A 19,465-nucleotide genomic window follows, 5' to 3' on the forward strand; every position below is an offset into this window, starting at 1 on the left:
GTTCTGGTTCCTTGATTCTCAATCAAAATAACATTCCAACCATCTTAAAAACACGCTTGACCCCAAAAGGTAAAACCTTTGTATTGGTACAAATTTATCTTTGCTGTATCCTATAGTTTACATGAACTAGATATCAGCAGTGTTAAATGACATGTGATGTGTTGCAGGTACATGAGAGAGCTGATGGGGATGAACTGAGTATTTGTAAAGCAGCATGATAGAAACCACTGCAGCACCATGACAAGTAGTCAGATGCAGGTCTGGAATGTACAGTAGATAATTTATGACCGTGAGTGTGAACACTCGTTATAATGCTCCTGGAGACCAGTCTTCAACATAATGCTAGATTTTGTAACAGTCGGAGAGTTACTACTGCTCCTGTTAAAGGGATAGTTCACCCAAAAATGAAAGTTCTGTCATTTATGTCACCCTCATGTCGTTTCAAACTCGTAAGACCTTCGTTCATCTTCAGAACACAAATTAAGATATTTTTTATGAAATCTGAGAGCTTTCTGACCCTCAGACAGCAATGCAACTACCACTAGGGCTGTCAGTCAATAAAATTGTTAAATCTAATTACATGATGTCGATTAATTAATCGCAAAATAAATTTGACTGTGAAAATACCCACAAAATATTTAAAGCTATTTTTGTTAAATGCGAAAATATCAAGTAGACATTACAAATTGTAGTTTTAGAAAGAATTCTTATATTTGATTCAACGTGTATATTTGATATACAACACATCTTTGACACTTTATACTATATAAATATACAAATGTATATTTGTGTATTTGATTCAACATGAAATTTATTACACAAACATTTAGGCTACAACTGTCATACTACTGTGCTGGAAGGAACACGGAGCCGAGGATAAGCAAAATAGTCTTTATTAATCCAACACATGGGTAAATCCAACAAACAGGAGAAACAGGAAACAGTAGAAAGACACACATACTGACTTGACCCGGCCTGAAAGGACTTGGCTTATAAAGGCAGGATAATGTGGAAACACAGGTGTAGGGAATCCATTAATAATCATTTCATAATCATTTTGCCCCCCTCTCGGAAGGTGCATCCTCGCACCGTAGGCAACAACAGGAGGAGGTGTGAGTGGGAACTTGGGAGGAGGCTCCGGTGGAGGACGGACCCAGGAGGGGGCCGGCAGACAAAGACCACGGAGGGAGGAGCCAGGGAGGAGACGACAGAGGGAGGAGACAGGAGGAGCCCGGAGCAGGAGGAGCCCAGCTGGACCCAGGCCACAGCCATAACAGCGGCTCAAGGTGGAGCCGATGGTGGGAGGAGCCATGGAGGAGGAATGGCCGCTGACTCCAGAGGGCCAACCAATGTCAGCGAAGCAGGTGGAGGAGGAGCCAGGGGCGGAGATGGAGAACCAACGATCCAGGGGGATGCTGAGGATCCGGGGGGCCAGGGTGGAGCCAAGGGCTCTGGCGACCGAGGAGGAGATCCAAGGATCCATGGCGGAGCCAGAGCGACTGAGGACCAAGGTGGGGCTGGCGGGAGGAAGGAGCCCAACGGAGCTGGTGGGACGGAGCACCTAGGCGCAGCCAGTGGAGAGGAGTCCAGAGGCGATGGCGGGTTGACGCCCGACCAAGGCAGAGCCGGAGGGACCAGGGAGCTGATGGATCGATGGTTGACGGTGGAGGCGAGGCAGCTAGGAGCCGCGGTGGAGCCGCTGGGACTACGGGCAGAGGCGGAGTCCGGGCCGAGGAGGCGGAGGTGAGGGAGACTCCAACCACCGCGACGCTAGAGGATGGCAGTCCCGTGGGGCTCGCACCACATAGATGGTGGGCTGAGGGCGAGCAGAGGGGCTGCCAGATGACAGCGAATGAAGGAGGCAGGAGCAAGTGGGAGGGCGGGCATTTTGGAGGAGTGGCCACTGGAGGACACTTTCTAAGAGCGGGCACTGGAGGACACTTTCAAGGAGTTGGCACTGGAGAATCAGAAGCCCACTCAGGGCTGGATGAGGAAACCAAGGACGAAGGAAGACTGGACAGGACCAGCAGAGTCGACAGAGAGAGGAGAGGGGGTAGTTCAACCTCCAGTTCTGATTTCCAATCAATAAGATCCTCCTCCAGATTTTGGCCCTTTTGGTGTTCCATATTTTGCTCACCCTCAGCCGTGGTGCAGGGGGTGGATCTCCTCTATGCGCTCACACCGTCCACGGCTTGCTCCCTTGCAGCAGGCACTGTAACCGGCTCTTGCACCTGGTCTGACAGGTTGGGCTCTGGCATCGGTGGGCTCGGGCATGCGCTTCGCACATCGGGGAGATGGTGGGCTGGGCTCTGGGTCCAGAGTGGACCTGGCGAGATCCTCCATGGGGCAGATGGTAAGGGGCGACCTAATTCTCACCAGAGTCCAATCTACGAAGGCAGTGAATTCGTCCCGAGGAGCATCTTCAGACGACAATGCTCTGCACTCAGCGTTCAGGCTTGCCTCATAGAAAGCGCAGAGTGCATCATCCGGGTAGCTGGTGATGTGAGCTAGCAACAGGAACTGTCTGGTATGGTCCTCGAGAGATTGAGGAGGAGGAATTCAGGGTAAAGGAGGGGATCCATGAACACCACTACAGAAACAAAAGGACTGAGGAAAACCAGAAAACAAACAGAGGGTAGACGCACAATTTAAACTGTTAAGGTCAGGTCTTCTGTCACACTACTGTGCCAGAAGGAACACGGAGCCGAGGATAAGCAAAATAGTTTTTATTAATCCAACACATGGGTAAATCCAACAATGGAAACAGGAGGAAGACACATACTGACTTGTAGACCCGACAAAACTGAACTGTAAGGACTAAGCTTATAAAGGCAGTTATAAAGGCAGGATATTGAGGAAACACAGGTGTAGGGAATCAATTAATAATCAAAGTAAACAATGACAGGAAACAGACCAAATAAGTAAAAAACAGGAACTGACACAAATGACAACAGGTCCAATCCTGACAACAACGGCCTAACATAAACTATACTATTTATAAGAGGATATTTTTAGAGAAATATCTGTGTTTTTTTTTTTTTGATGTAATAGTAGTTGTTGGTTAATAAAGATTTTTTGTTAAAAGTATTCTTAATACATTTTATGTTCCACAAAAGAAAGGTTTGAAACGATATGAGGATGAGCAAATGATGACACAATTTTTAAAAAATTTTTTAAATCCCTTTAAAGTTTATTTATTTTTTTATTTTTTTATTATTATCATTATTTTTTTTTAATAATGCGCTAAAAAAGAAACTAAAACTGCCAGCAGGTGGCGGTAAATGTTTTAATTCTATTCGTTAAAACGGCTGATTGATTCAGGAATGAAGTAAAGGACTCTCTCTGTGAATGGGTCTTTGAATCATTGATTCACACGATTCGTTCAAAACGCGGATTCATTCAGAAACTAAGAAACGCTCAACAACTCTGCTGTGGCTTTAAAGGTAATATGTTCTCTTCAAAATTGAGCAAAAACACATATTCTGTTTAAATTATAACACAATATCAACTTATTTATTGAACTGTTGTATAAAATCACATTTAAACTCGTGATATTCGGGACAAAGTCAGCACTCGTGTGATAGGCTACTGCTCCCTGCTCGTGTAATATCATATGATAAATATAAGACAAAAACTCATACAGGGGCATTTTTGCACGAATATCTTGAATTTTAGGGCATAACTGCATTTATAGAGTTGTTATCCTGCATCATATTTTGCATTTATATATTTGTTTTTATGCATCATATTTTTCAGGTCTGGGGGCGGGGCTAGTGCGTTAACTGCGATAACTGCATTTATAGAGTTGTTATCCTGCATCATATTTCAAATATTCAAATATTTTATATAAATAGCCTATATATCATATATAGTTTTATTTTATTTTTAGTGTTCATAATTTATGTAAACGTCTTGCATTGTATCTTAAGAAAAGTTTTTGATGAATAGTTGAGTATAAGGGGAGGAGGCTGATGATGGGAGTGATCATCAGATGTTTAACACCTCCTTCTGTACCTGCATGAAACCTTACAGACAGAAGATTCTTTTCTTTTCTCGTTGTGCTTGAGTATGTTTATAGGACTTTTCGCAAAAACAAAATGACGATGTAGAAGTTCTTCATGAGTGTCCATATGGACTCTATGCAGCGCTGAAGCATTTTAGACGTTTCGCTGGTCTGAAAGATGAACGCATCACAGCAGATCCACTTCCATTCCATCTGGAAAGTTGAGTCTGTAATCATTTCTGTCATATTCTCGATTATTTTTTTGGTTGGTACCGTGGGGAACTGTCTTGTGCTCGCGGTTCTCATTCGCAACGGCCAGATGAACACAAAGAGCACCAACCTGTTCATCCTGAACCTCGGGCTGGCGGACCTCTGCTTTATCGTCTTCTGCGTGCCTTTCCAGGCTACCATCTACACAATGGACGAGTGGGTTTTCGGACAGTCTGTGTGCAAAGCTGTACACTTTATCATCTTCCTGACCATGTACGCGAGCATCTTTACGCTGGCAGCGGTGTCTCTGGACAGGTGCGTTCTTATCCTGGTGCGCACGAGCAGCGCGGGCGTTTCTTTCCAATTCAGTGAGTCGTGCTGAAACGCATAACTGATAAGATGTAATTAGCGACAATAAATATAGGCAATATTTATGCACAAGGAAATAATAGCAAATGCAAGAAACTTAGAGAACAGAGCAGAAAGAAACTTTAACTTCTACCATTGGCAATATTTTTCATTATCTTATTTTGGGATTGTTTTGCAACTATAACATTGTTGGGTTGCATTTTAGTTATTGGGTTTAATTCAGTTTACCTGAATTCACTCTTTAGATATTAAATGATTAATTTATTAAATATAATTACAGCAAACATAGCGTTATTATGAAGAATTTGTTCAAGAATAATGGCTAAATTGCACTTTTTTGTTAATTGCTAAAATTGTTAGCAATAAAAAGCACACTTGAGAAAGGAAAATTATGTCATAACAACGCTGATTGGCTGATAGCTGCCAAAAAAGAAAATATATATTTGCCCAGAACCAAAACTCTTCATAGCCAGTAGCCAGTGTTGGGAAGGTTACTTTGTAAATGTTATAGGTTAGAGATTACAAGTTACCCTATTTAAAAGTATTAACTATATCAATTACTTTATTAATGTAACTGATTACATTTGATAACTTTGTGATCATTTTTCAAAATTTCTATCAAATGTTTTCAACTGTTAATCATTTTGAAACATTCAAAGAATGCCCATAATGCATACTGTATTATATGTATTTTGACAATAGACCATTTAAAAAAGTATGTTCTTTAAAGTTTGAATGTAATCCAAATGTACTTTGTTCTTCATGTTGGCATTGTCATGTGACTACAGCAACAGTTGCGTCACTTCACTGCCATTCATAAATAATAAAGACCAGTTTGACCAAGTGGTCAAAAACCATCTAAAACCAGCCTACTAAACTATGTCCATGCTGGAAAACCAGCCACCAGGTGTTTTTTAATTCCCCCCGGATAGAAGCACAACCATAGCAATATTCTTCTGCAAGACTCATGCAGTTTTATCGATTAACCACTAGTTACCTAATGAATTATTGAGCTATTATGTTTGCATGTTCCCTACAGATATCTCGCCATTCGGTATCCTCTGCGCTCAAGAGAGACCAGAACTCCTCGTAACGCTCTGACCTCCATCAGCCTTGTGTGGGCTCTATCTCTGTTCTTCTCCAGCCCTTATCTCAGCTACTACCAGCAGATGGATCTAGACGGGACCACCGTTTGCATCCCAGCATGGAGCACCCATCATCGTCGAGCCATGGACGTCTGCACCTTCATATTCGGCTACCTGATCCCAGTCCTCATTCTCGGCATCACGTACACCCGCACCATCCGCTACCTCTGGACCTCAGTGGACCCCATGCAGGACATGTCGGAATCCCGCAAGGCCAAGTGCAAGGTGACCAAGATGATAATCATCGTTGCTGCGCTCTTCTGTTTATGTTGGCTGCCACATCACCTGGTTATCTTGTGCATGTGGTTCGGCCACTTCCCGCTTAACCACACGACCTACGTCCTCCGCATTCTCTCTCACCTGGTGGCATACACCAACTCCTGCCTGAACCCTATCGTCTACGCCCTGGTGTCTAAACACTTTCGAAAGGGCTTCAAGAAGGTGTTTGGCTGCGTGTTTCGTAATCGGGTCGTAAACCGGATCCACACCGTGCAGCCAGCACAGACGGTGAGCCTGATGGAAGCTGCCCTGTGTGAAGGATCCAATCATAGCAATGGGTCAAACCGGGGTCGCCTCTGGAGCAAAAGTAGCAAGAAGATGATGACGAGTGCCTTCATGACATTTAATGTGACATAATCCACTTACACTCTCACCTACTGTCAAATCAGCGCTTTACCAAAGTATAAAACTCTTCTGTTCCGGTGGCTTTTAACAGCATTTGAGCTGTGATTACATAACAGAAGATATCATATAGGCGCAGATTGTCAGGTAGAGAGGAAGCAGCGCTTTTTTTGTTCTTGGTGAGGACAGTGACCGATGTTTAAAATGAAAATTTCTCTTGCATCTGTGTTTTGTCAGTGTTGGCAGCTTTCGTCACTGTGCAGTAGTGGCTGTGTGTTTTCAGACTGTGAATCATGGTAGGGTTTTCCGGTGGTACAAGCAGATTCAATTATCAGAGGACAGTGCCGGCATTAAGTTGTTCACTGCAAACATTTAGAACAATCTGATCATATTTGAACATTTTTAGAATTTATGTTCTCGGCTCCTTTAGGGTTAACGTCTACAGGATCTGATGTATGAGTCAAGAGTGTCTATAATGTCGAAAAATCTGTCAAAAACCTTTTTTTTTTTTGTAAAACGTGTTTTCTTGTGTGTATGCACTTTTTTTTTTTTTTTTTTTTTTTTTTTGCATGTTTTTATTATATATGTTGGCTGTATCATGTGGTTTTGTTAGTATATCAAATATTTTAATATTAAATATTCCCATGTAGGCGGTAAATGTAATTTATTCCTGTGATGGCAAATCTGAATTTTCAGCAGCCATTACTTCAGCCACAAAATTTGGTGCTCAAGAAGCATTTCTCATTATTACCAATGGTTAGACAATTTTACCACTTCACATTTTTGTGGAAAATCTTTCTATTGACCCTAAACTTTGAATGGTACTAGTGTATATTCATAAATTGTATGAAAGACTGCATTTTGTATGTATTTTGAATAAATTAATAAATAGGAAATGCAATGACCATTGACCCATTGCAAATTTCCTAAAACTGTTTGCTTCTGTTCAACAACTAAACAGAAAAATGTTTGAGTTTGCCTCACATATATCTGTACCACTACCTCTTTGTCCTTTAGGTTTGTGTGATTTGTAAAGCATGTTATGAATTTTAAAGATAATGCTTTGAATGTCTCTTATCAATGTACAGTATTGGTGGTGAGACCCAAATGTATTTTGTCTTAGGTTGAGCCAAAAATGCCTCCAAAGAATTAACAATGAATAAATAAATAATTGTTCACAAGGAAATCCGCAGTGAAAAATACAGGTTGGTCTTTCCAAGCAACAGAATGTATACATCTCTCAAGCTGTTACGAAACAGATCCACACAAGAACATCCACTTATCTTGGTTCTCCCTGCATCTGGCTTTACTGGGAATGTGCCAGTTGGCTGGTTCTCGCGTGTAGATGCTTTAAGCTCAGCTGTTGCTTAGAGAGTTTGTGGGTAATATGTGCGCTCTGATTTGCTCCATCAGTGGAAAAAGCCCAGTGTTGCAGCCTCATTTAACACCTGACGCAAGTATTTATTGTACAATCACTATTTAACCTGATTTGTGGTTATTTTAAACTTCCCATGACACTGCTCATGTGCTAAAAAGAGTATGAGGGCATCTATTTCTAAGGACCTCTTCTCCGTAAAGCACCAGCTGTTGTCATTCTGGCAAGTAATTTGTTTTTTAGTAATATTACAAGAAGAAACTTAATTTCAGTGTCCTTCATGGGTGTCAAAAGTCTCTTCGTTCACTATGTAATTGTGTAGGAGACTTTGGTGGCCATGAACCATATACTTAGGGATCTTCTTGAAGAGGCACTCTGCAGTCAAACTGATTGCTGTATGCTGAGAGGACAGCGGTGGAGTGCCAAAATCAATTTCAGCTCTCTACTGAGGATGATGATGATGCTCTTCTGCTCTCCATGATAATTCTTCCCATGTGTCCTTCTTTTCTGTTATAAGTTATAATTATTTTCATGTGTCTTATTGGGATTATGATGATGCTCTTCTGAACGGAAATGATCAAAGGAAAACCAAGGCAGTCAGAAAAGAAAAAAAGAATAAAGATAATGTGTGCTGAAAGAAAGTTTGAAAATTTTGTTATCATTTACTCACCTTCTGTTTACAAGAGCCCTTAGATCTCAATTGTATGTGTGATGGTAGAAATCTCAATGCACTATAGTTGTGTGGAAAAAAAACAGAAACTTGGAGAAAGGTATCTTTCTGTTGTGGTTCACAAAATAAAATTAAAAATATAGGAATGACATTAAGGTGAGTAAAATTGCACTACTAATGGTAGAGACTACCAGTGAGAATATGTTGCTGGGTAGAGTCTGCAATGGAGGAGGGGGTTGGTGGGTGAACACAACTGTAATGACTTGAGATCATAAAAATGTGATTCTTTATTAATTTCCTGTTCCTTAACTGAGCTGTGATGTGGGACCAAGATGAACATTACATGAGACCTAAGTTTATTGGATGACCCTGTAACATGTCATAACATAAAACCTTTTTGTATGCCAGTTTCAAAAATAAAACATAAACGAATACATCACTGCAGTTCCGTGTTATTTTGGTATATACAAAATAATATAAACTATAAAAAAAACTACTAATTATATATACTATTATGATGGGTTTTTTTTTTTTTTTTTTTTTAGTAGTAACTTTTGCTATGTGCTTTTGTCCATTTTTATGATTTTTTTAAAAATATTTTTTATATATTTATTTTTGTTTTAGTCATTTAGTACTTTAAATAAATATTGTTTCGGTTAGTTGCCAAAGTAACATTTCTCATTTTTTTTTTTTTTTTTTTTTTTTTTTTTTTTTTTTTTCATCTAATATTTTATTTCAGAATGAGCTTTATTGCTAGGTATGTTTACACATACGAGGAATTAGTTTTTGTGACAGAGGCTTCCGCAGTGCAACAGAATGACAGTGACTGAACAAAAACACAGATAATAAAAGAATGAAAAAATAGAACAAGTAAGTAAGGAATAACAATATACAAATTGACAATTGTATGTGCAGGTATATTACAATAGACAGTTTTGTATGTACAGGTATATTATGTGCAAATTTGAAGTGTAGACTATGTGTGTTAGATAAATAAGTGTATGAGTGTATAAATAGTATTGTGTGTTCCACAGTTATTGTCAAGTGTTCATGAGATGGACTGCCTGGGGGAAGAAACTGTTCCTGTGTCTGGCAGTTCTGGTGCTCAGAGCTCTGTAGCATCGACCAGATGGCAACAGTTCAAAGAGGAAGCGTGCTGGATGTGAGGGATCCAGATTGATTTTGCCAGCCCTTTTGCTCACTCTGGATAAGTACAGTTCTTCAAGAGAAGGGAGGGTTGTACCAATAATTTGCTCAGCAGTCTGGACTACCCTCTGTAGTCTTCAGATTTAGTAGCTGAGCTGAACCAGACAGTTATGGAAGTGCAGAGGACGGATTCAATGATGGCGGAGTAGAACTGTTCCAGCAGCTCCTGTGGCAGGTGGAACTTCCTCCGCTGGCGAAGGAAGTACAAACTGCTGGGCCTTTTTCACTATGATGGTGAGTTGGGGGAGTGCAGGGGGTTTCTCCTGAAGTCCACGATCATCTCCACTGTTTTGAGCGTGTTGAGCTCCAGGTTGTTGAGACTGCACCAGACAGCCAGCTCTTTAATTAACCTCGTGTCTGTAAGCAGACTCGTCACCATCCTGAATGAGGAGCTTGACAGAGGGGTCTTTAGATGTGCAGTTGTTGGTTTAGAGGGAGAAGAGCAGTGGGGAGAGAACACAACCCTGAGGAGCTCCAGTGCTGATTATGCGGGTGCTGGATATGAGTTTTCCCAGCCTCACTAGCTGCTGCCTGTCTGTCAGGAAGCTGTTGATCCACTGACAGACGGAGGTGGGAACGGAGAGTTAGTTTGGGCAGGAGGAGGTCTGGGATGATAGTGCAGAAGCGCTTCTGTGTTACCTTTACAGTGTACATTTTGCAATAGTAAACAGAATAATGCATTTAAAAAATCCTAAACAAAACCTGCATGTGAAGTATTTCTTAGGTTCAGGGTTAATCTCTCGACTAGTTCTGTAACCTACACAGTGGTACATTTTGGCAGTGAGTTTGCCTTTTCTAGTCTGTTCTTGTTTGTGATGTTCAGACTACCAACCCCCCCCACATTTTTAATAAATCTCTGCTACAAATACAAAGTGGTAGTCTAGTACAGTCAAGTCAGAGTTCACTATTTAAGCTACTCCTCTGTCTTGCCTCTCAGGGGCATAAGATGAGTTATCTGATGTTAATAAGGCAAGGTTGTCTCTCCGTAACGATGTCACATCTGCCCACCTCACACCTCAGTGTGTACAGATGAGGTGATCGTGTACTTTTTCCTAATGCCTCCTTATAATCTCTCTGGGGGAAAAGGGGAAAGAGAAGATCCAGCTTAAATGAAAGCTGTTGATTTTGTCTAGATGAAAGTTGTCAGCTTAGGCTTGTTGTAGAACATGGTGAAAGTAACCAGTGTTCACACTGATAGCCTACGCATTGTACTGTACTTGAAAGCTTCTTATTGCAGTGCTTTATTGATTGATTCAGGGTTTGTTCTAAACCTCTAACCCTGTAAATATGAATCCTCTGCCATTAATATAGCCAGAACCGCTTGACATACTCCATTACAGTGTCATCGTGGCTGAGAAGGTAAGAAATCAGCATTCACCTAAGCAGCATGCAGTTTTCTTGAAGGTAATTACTGCTGAAGTCTAGATCCTGCTGCACCCTTCATAAGCTCCATCATTTCAGACATCACGCTGGTATGTAACAGGTAGGGGCCGTCCTTTACCTCATGCTTCCAATCAGTTCTAATGGAAGAACCTGTGAGTTAAAGCATGCTCTGAGAATTGAACAGAGATGTTGCCTCCCAGCAGACTTGTGCCTTCAGTGAAGTAGGTCCAGTTAGGATCTAAGACTTTCTTCAACAACAAGAAAAGTAAGTTTTAACTGCTGTTAAGCAAAGGCCCAACATCGCACTAAAGGAATTGTCAGTGTGTGTTTTCGTGCTAAATTAAAAGTGAAAAAAGAAAAAACATGGATTTTCAGAATTGTTCAGCTTAGCAAGGGTTCAAGTATGATTCTTATGGAAATATTACAAGAATAGTTCACCCAAAAATGAAAAATTGCTGAAAATGTACTCACCTTTAGTAATGCACATGACTGCAGTCCATCAGTTAATGTCTAGTGATGTGAAAAGCTGTGTGTTTGTTGCATTCAGCTGAAAAATGAATCCTCTCTATCCATAATATTGCTTTCTCCAGTGAAAAAGTTCTTCACTTAATTGGGAAAGAAATATACATAAATCAAGCAATGTTTCCAAGTGAAAACCATTTTGGCCAAATATATCAAACATTTCTAAACAATTAAGATGATTTATATTTGAGAGGACAACAGGGAATGGACGTTTTCAGCATTATTATAAATTATGGACTCATATTTTGGCACTTTACGTATTTTTTCACTTTACAAGATATTTATTGATGGGAGTCATGTGGATTACTTGAATTACTGTGATGTCTTAGCAGCTGTTTGGACTCTCATTCTGATGGCACCCATTCGCTGCAGAGGATCCATTGGTGAGCAAGTGATATCATGCTTAATTTTTCTAAATCTGTTTTGATGATGACATCTTGGATGGCCTGAGGGGGAATACATTTTCAGCAAATTGTAATTTTCAGGTAAACTGTTCCTTTAACTCAGATTCACAGATTGACGAAATCTGAATATTTTAAATATAATCAGTGGTGTGCACCTCCTAATATTGGCTGCATGATTTTCTGTACCAGCAACATACAATATACAATTATCACCAAGGTAACTAGACATACAGTAAGCTTTAAGCTTATTGAGTGAATGGTAATTCTGAATTGAAATGGTAATTCAAAAAGCACTTATCACAACCAGTGGCTACTACGGGCTGATGATGACAGGATTTTAATTCCCTCATGCTGTGAATCAATAAGAAATGCAGTCTTCTGAAGATGTGCTGTGTCTATACACTGATCCACAATGACACCACCATTTTAATGAAAGCTCTTGACAAAAAAGAACACTTCAACATTCAATTCATGTCTGCTCTGTTGTCTCCTTCAACATCTGAGGAAAACTGACTATTTTATATATATATATATATATATATATATATATATATATATATATATATATATGAATATGATGCCATAGTGTTAGAGGTCCAGTTTTCTGCAGGCATACATAAAGAATGGTAAGTTTGTGAACAGAATGTGTTATTGTGCATCATTTCCAAATAAGAAGACAATATGGATAGTGGAGCTTGCCTCAAGTCTAAAATGTAACATTTCTGAACTCAATAGGTTACTTAATAAGATGTGATGGAAACGTGTTGTAAAAACATAATCCCTATAGCCTACACTTGTGATTATTATTAAACAAGTAAAAAAGAAAATGTAAAAAAAAAAAAAATGCTTTATTATATATAATATACTACACTATATTGTTGTTTAGTTGTTATTTCTTTATTTGTATATTTTTATTTGTATACTTTTCAAAACAAATTCTTCCACATTTTAAATAATGTTTTGAAGCCTTCTGGGAGCGACTATAGTCTACACTGTAAACTTTACAGTATCTGTTGAGTTGATTTATTGAATTAATAGAGAGGGCGCCACCATCCTCTTCATCACCATCATATCATATGGGTTCACAAAGGGGCGGTAGAGACTGACTAATGTACATTTATGACAGGTGTCACCACTGAATGTGCTTTACATTTCACTCATGAACCATCCTTGGGAAAACAAACCTTTGATGATAGGTTATTAGTATTGCTTTCAGTGAAACTGGATGGAAGTCGCGGAATATGCGCGTTCACAATAATGCCTGCAAAAGACCCGCTTATCGAAACACTTAAAGGTACGTTTCGCATCTTATATGTTTGCATACACTCAAGGCTGTACCTGAGCTTTGATGTGCTGTTTTACTGATGAGTTGTTGTTCTGGTGACGCAGCTGAAGGTGACAGGCTTCTGCTCGCTGCTCGGTTAGCAGTGCTGCTGGGAGACAGACAGCTAGCATACTTGTTTGCGCACTCAAACTAGCCGTTTTGATGATTGGAAGCGATTTTTAAATTGCTGCTCTATGTAGAAGAGACCGGGTCATTTGCAATATTTGCTACATTTTGTGTGTGTGTGTGTGTGTAAATCACGGGAACCAAATATACTAAACTAACACTTTATTTAATAAAAACAGCATTTGTCTGTTGAGTATGCATGAGTTTGCCATAGTAATGAGGATTTTATAGCACGTATAAAAATGTAGTAGAACTGTCCCTTTACTCGCTATGTAATACCTTTTATACAACAGTTTTATGAACTAATAATAATAATTTAATAAAAAAATTCTTAATCTAAACTGATTAACACAACAAACCGGTCTGTATAAACTGATTAACAGAACAAACCGGTCTGGAGCTACTTTACATTTTTTTTATTTTCAGTTTTTGTATTTCATGTTGGAGGCAACATAAAAATAAAAACAATGACCTTAGGTCATCCAGATACTTTTCACCTACTGTTCTTCAACTAGGAATTCTGACAAACAACCCTTTTTGCGTACTGTTTTTTCGTACAATATTGTAGAGAAGTATTAAATTTCAGATACAGATAGGGTATGTGCATTTCCCCAAAACAACTATGGATGCAATTCCGTCGTTACCAATAGTCCATAGTTAGCTAACGATGCTTTTGGGAAATGCACCCCTGACTATTACTCTCAATCTAGCTGTTTTTATACACCTTTTAAGGTGGGGTCACATTTACCATTGCTCTGTAAAATCCAATGTTTTTATAGAAATCCAAGCGATCTTGCAGATTTTGCTTGTTGTTCAAGCAAATTGGTGCATTCACCAACAGAAAGCTGCTTATTAGTTTGAACGTGACTTCTCTGTGAGCAGCTGTCCATGCATCAATACACAGATGATAATAGACCTTTTTTCGCTTTTGTGACCACACTTTTATATGTGTAAATGTGATGCTCATGGTGTTGGATGCTAAAGAACAAGTGAGACATGATGCAACAGCAAAATGCATCTGCTTGATACATGTGCACATTTACTGACACTTAAAAAGCAGCTCAGAAGGAACGGCCCGCTATATTCCTGGGGTAAACAGAAGCCACACAGCTGTGGTGAGCTCCAGGGCAACCAAGTATGCCAGAGTGTGCTGTTGTGTGTGCTGTTTGGGTCTGGGTTAATGAAGCAAGGTCTGTTCCACCTACATTACATAATATCTTGTGATTAAAAACAGAAAACTAACCATTAACCATCGTCCTCCCTGTTTATTCCCAGTGTGCATTCTGAATTTAAAATCGGAAGGCACTGTGTCTGACTCCAACCCACACCTGGCATCCTGCTGTGAGCTCCTGGAACTGATACTGCGAAAGGGACTACAGCGTGAGCTCCACACACCAACACGCACTCTCCTGTACACCTGCACATCATCACCTGTCAGCAAACACAGTACAAACAAGAGCCGTCATTACACCTGGCACACACTGTGGGAATATCCATACACATTACAGGATGACTTTTATTGTTTTTTGATGATAATGATGTATGTATTTATTGTATATATTAGATGTTTGTTTGGATTTACTTTAATTAGTTTATGTTTCTCATGATTTTATGCATGCGATGATTCAGTGCTTCAAATTAGTTTTGTACACAAACATAAACTATCAACGGAAGCGTTTCTTTACATACCTAAAGTGTTATTTGGACAAGATAGTAAAGGAGAAGCACAAAGTCTGTTATTTTAGTATCACTAAGATTGTTTTTATTAATATTCTGAAACAGTTTTTTTTTCTTTTTAATATTAGTACAAATTTTAGTATGCAAGCAAATTAAAGTGTATGCACGTGACACTATGTTTATTACATAATGAACATTAATCGTTAATGTTTTTAGAGCCTGTTCTCAGTTTGGCACATAGAGATTACTGGCATTGTTTTGAACAGCTTCTACACCATGATGCGTGTGGCAGGTGAGTCATTATGCACTTATTGCTTCCCATTTTTAGCTTAACATAACATAGGTTTAAAAGTCTAACTTAAACTACGACAAAGAATGAAAAACAATGATACATTATTGATTAATGTAAATAAAATAAATAATTAATCTTGGAAATTGTTGTTTTTGTCATTGCCTAATTGTTATGCTGCTAATTACACTAAAACTATAAAAAATAAATGATAAAAAAGCCAAATGCATTTTCACTCTTATAATGTATGTCTCCTCATTTTTATATTTTAAAAATAACATCTTTTGATGAATCACAGCCACAGATTTGCTGAAAATGGGACAGAAAATGCATCTCAGTGAGGTCTGTCTGATCAGAATGTTCTGTGTGCTCCTGAAGGTTGAGTTCAGTTTCTTTGGCTGTGCAGCAGACCACAGCCTGCAGCAAGCTCATCACCTCTCAAGGCCGAGGACGCTTCTTCATACGGCTCATGCTGATGAGGAGAACCCTGGGAAATGTCATAAAACACCTGCTGCACACAAACAGAGTCATCGAGGTTAGTAGACACTCAAGTGATAATTGAAAATTATTTTTTTACAGACAATCAACATCATTTCTTATCTTCACAGTGGTATTGCCCTAATGTTGCTATTCTGAGAAATGAGGAGTTTGTTGGTGAGTTTTTATTAGGTCAAGATACTTTAGCAGTTATATACTGGTTGTTTTGCTGTAATTACTGTCTCAAATGTTTCCAAACAGAACCATTTCTTTCACTGTCTATGGTGCTGTCAGAAATGAACTTTAAGATCAGTATTGAGGTATGAACTGCTTGTCCCCTGCATTTGCTATATTTGAGTTTGAGATCTTCATTTCTTACACAAAACTTTCTATTTGTGACTTTAATCTCAGAACTGCAGCTTCTTGGATGAAAGCTGGCTGCTTCCGGTACAATCTTGATGTTCTCATGTATTTGATTTACCTGTATGTGCATGAAGAGTTCTTGCTGAACTGCATGTTGCAAACCTTGCTTGTGTTTTAGGTGTGTCAAATCTATGAAGCTGTTCCCTGTCGAGAGCTGGGGATGGTGCTCAGGTTAGCATGTTGGCATGTCTTTTCAATTCTGAATGCTGCATTTGTTCATGTCATTTTAGCCAATTAAAAAAAAATATATATTTTTGCTCTCAGCTACACATCGCAAGTTTTGGATTTTCTAGAATTAATAGCAAATATTCCAAATTAGTATTTCTATTCATATCACATATTTTAATAATCTTTCTTTTTAAAGGTACCTAGATGGACGCGTCTTTGTACTGGACCTGCTTCAGGGTAGTCAAGCTCAGGTGGATATGTTTGCCGAGCCTGGTGACATCATTGATGAAATGAATGGGATATCACTGAGGAATGCTAGCAATGGGCAGGTCAGAAGTAATCTTTCCCATAAAATGTGTCGTCCTGCATGACCTAACATATCATCATAAATGAATCTTAGAGAGCTTTATGTTTTTGTACTCTGCTATCTGCTTTGCCTGAATTGATTATATAATCATGATAAGCTTCATTGTGTTTGGTTATTCTAAGACTTATTCATCACAAGATATGGCTCCTGACAGGAATAGTTCCCAACTTCACACAGAAATTAGTTTTGTCATCATTTGCTGACCTTCATGTTGTTCCAACCACATTTAGTTTTCTTTCCTCTGGGAAACATAACAAAAGGATGTTAGGTACAATGTCCGAGCTGCTGTTTTCCACAAAGTGGAAGATAAAATAAATGCACAGCTCCTGAAAAGACTCAATATCTGACTAACAGGTCACACACTTTTCCCATCCAAAGGCAGGTGTGGTTCTGTCTAAGCTGAAGGGTCAGCCCCTTTCCATTCACTTGATACGTTGGAGAGGAGAAGATGGGTCTATCTATCAGCCACTGGTCAAACACTTACGGCAGCTCAAACAGGAAAAACCCTCACTTCAGTTTGGCCCAAAACCAGCCTCTCAGCAGGACAGAGCTTCGGGTCAGAAGAGAGGCCAGACGCAGTGTGTGAAAGACGGCAGGTACTCTCAATAAAGATTTCATGTATGTTTGCAATTGTATTAGTCAGAAATACCACATACAGCCCCAGCCTGTAACTGTTTGATCATGTTTCATTAACAGGATCCTGTACGGCGTGCACCTCTTAGGAAAAGCAAACATAGGAATGGTACAGTAGTTGTGTAAACATCTCTCTTTATGGTGCTCCTGTTTCACTTTAATCCATGCATGTGTATTTTTGAGTCAATATTTGATCCTAAAGCATGTGATTATTGAATATGAATGTTATTTTTGTTAAAGTATGGAGGTAAGGAGGTCCTGCAGCATGCCATTCCGGTGGTTCTGGAGAGCAGTCAGGCAAGAAAGGTATATCTACAGTACAATTGAGCAAGTGAGTTTTATGTAGAAAGGTATGTAAGCTCATTTTAAGACCTGGCCTTTAATATATCATGCATGCTTTTTGATTTTGTCATTTAGGAAGTGCTGCTGGATGTAAAGGAGACTCATCTTACCTGCATAGATAAGTCCAATAAGCAGGTTTGTGTTTTTCAATATAAATACAAATAACTTAGGTTAAAGGTGAGTCATTTTATGCCAAAGTTTCTCCTTTTGATCAGGAGCTGTTTCAACATCATTTCCCTGAGATATCATGTGTTGGGAGGTTTGGAAGCCAACCTGATTTAACCATTTTTGCTTTTTGTGTACTGTAAGTATTTTGAGAAAATGTTGTAGCTAGATGTTGATTCAAGTCATTAAAATTAAATGCATGGCATGCTGTTTTATGCTAAGCTTTCTTTCTTGAAATATCCAATGTTTCTCTCAGATATGAAACTCTCTTTCAGTTAAAACTCAGATAATTACTAGCTTTCAGTATGCGATATGGTGTTGGAGTTTGAATAAATGGCAGATGGGTTATGAGACTGGTTTATCTGCATTCCATTTGCTTATAAGTGACATTTCTTCCAGGCTTTGTGTTTTCAGTACTTACCATGTAATTGGTTTCAGAGATTCACCGCAAGCAGGCAAACAGTCAGGCTTCTGTTGTGTGGTCCTGCAGGCTGCCACAAGCAGTGAGTGTGAAGAGATTGTTAACCGTATAGGTGAGCGTGAAACCACTTTAATTCACAGTATTCATGTAATGAAAGAATTATGTCAAGTCCTGATTATTAATATCATTTGTAAGATTTTTGTGTATTTCTTTTTATCACCACAGCCGCTGGGTTCAAACATACAGAATGGTTTGTATGAAAATTCAGATCTTGAGTGGACTGGACATCTTCTGAAGTGTGCATCAGGTGTTTTTGAGCACAATACCTATATTGCATTGTTATATATTCTATATATTAACAATATAGCTTAACCTATATTGCATTGTTATATATTCTATATATTAACAATATAGCTTATTGTAATATTCTGTATTTGTGCAGTGTTGTTTTGATAGAAATATATTAAATACTGCGTCTCTTTTTGTTACAAGATTTTATGCTTTTATATATTTTTTTCCCCACACAATACACAAATATTATGAAACACTTAAAACAGACAAGAAATTGAAATCACCATTAAATTATATGGACACATTGGAGTCCAAAGATGTTGTAATTTTGATTTATGTATTTTTGCATTTAAACTTGTAAATATACAAGGTTTTAAACATTTTTATAAGCACAATAAAGATTTTTTTTTTTTTTTTTTATAGAATGAATACGATAAATTTACCATTCTCCACTACCATTAAAAAAATAATAATTCTCCAATACCATAAGTCTCTAATCAAATACTATATCTGACCCTGGACCACAAAACCAGTCATAAGTCACACAGGTATATTTGTAGCAATAGCCAACAATACATTGTTTGGGTCAAAATCGATTTTTCTTTTATGCCAAAAATCATGAGGATATTAAGTAAAAATCATGTTCCATTTCCTACCGTAAATATATCAAGACATAATTTTTGATTATTAACCTGCATTGCTAAGAACTTCATTTGGAGAACTTTAAAGGCGAATATCTAAAAGGTATTTTTTTTTATTTTGCACCCTCAGATTCCATATCTTCAAATAGTATTATCTCAGCCAAATATTGTTCTATCCTAACAAACCATGCATCAGCTTATTTATTATATGAT

The 19,465-nt window shown here is 38.7% G+C and overlaps 2 protein-coding genes across 3 annotated transcripts; both read left to right on the forward strand.

Moving 5' to 3' along the window:
• The first annotated feature begins 3,994 nt into the window (after positions 1–3,994).
• LOC109105526 (galanin receptor 2a-like) lies at positions 3,995–6,909 on the forward strand. The gene is made up of 2 exons (XM_019118821.2): positions 3,995–4,528; positions 5,622–6,909. Exons 1-2 carry the CDS (start codon positions 4,182–4,184, stop codon positions 6,361–6,363), a joined length of 1,089 nt encoding a protein of 362 aa, XP_018974366.1. The 5' UTR covers positions 3,995–4,181; the 3' UTR covers positions 6,364–6,909.
• Positions 6,910–12,902: 5,993 nt separating this feature from the next.
• On the forward strand, positions 12,903–18,698 carry si:ch211-250n8.1. 2 transcript variants are annotated; one of them, XM_019118520.2, is made up of 16 exons: positions 12,903–13,202; positions 14,634–14,738; positions 15,252–15,327; positions 15,703–15,859; positions 15,933–15,978; positions 16,063–16,121; positions 16,213–16,248; positions 16,343–16,395; positions 16,589–16,721; positions 17,138–17,355; positions 17,456–17,501; positions 17,633–17,698; positions 17,810–17,869; positions 17,950–18,038; positions 18,338–18,432; positions 18,546–18,698. In XM_019118520.2, the coding sequence occupies exons 1-16, from the start codon at positions 13,028–13,030 to the stop codon at positions 18,578–18,580; spliced, it is 1,449 nt and encodes a 482-aa protein (XP_018974065.2). In that variant the 5' UTR covers positions 12,903–13,027; the 3' UTR covers positions 18,581–18,698. The 2 variants fall into 2 exon arrangements, 1 of the variants encoding a protein (XP_018974065.2); XR_002020370.2 differs by lacking the exons at positions 18,338–18,432; positions 18,546–18,698 and having other exon boundaries at positions 17,633–17,723; positions 17,950–18,032.
• Positions 18,699–19,465: the final 767 nt, after the last annotated feature.

The sequence above is a fragment of the Cyprinus carpio genome, chromosome B12 (assembly GCF_018340385.1).
Source record: "Cyprinus carpio isolate SPL01 chromosome B12, ASM1834038v1, whole genome shotgun sequence".
In the NCBI taxonomy this organism is placed as follows: Eukaryota; Metazoa; Chordata; class Actinopteri; order Cypriniformes; family Cyprinidae; genus Cyprinus; species Cyprinus carpio.

Coding starts and splice junctions, on each gene's coding strand:
- LOC109105526 (XM_019118821.2), top strand. CDS start 4,182: ATGAACGCATCACAGCAGATCCACTTCCATTCCATCTGGAAAGTTGAG. Junction 4,529..5,621: donor GCAGCGGTGTCTCTGGACAG/GTGCGTTCTTAT, acceptor TGTTCCCTACAG/ATATCTCGCCATTCGGTATC.
- si:ch211-250n8.1 (XM_019118520.2), top strand. CDS start 13,028: ATGACAGGTGTCACCACTGAATGTGCTTTACATTTCACTCATGAACCA. Junction 14,739..15,251: donor ACTGCGAAAGGGACTACAGC/GTGAGCTCCACA, acceptor TAATGTTTTTAG/AGCCTGTTCTCAGTTTGGCA. Junction 18,433..18,545: donor AGAGATTGTTAACCGTATAG/GTGAGCGTGAAA, acceptor TTATCACCACAG/CCGCTGGGTTCAAACATACA.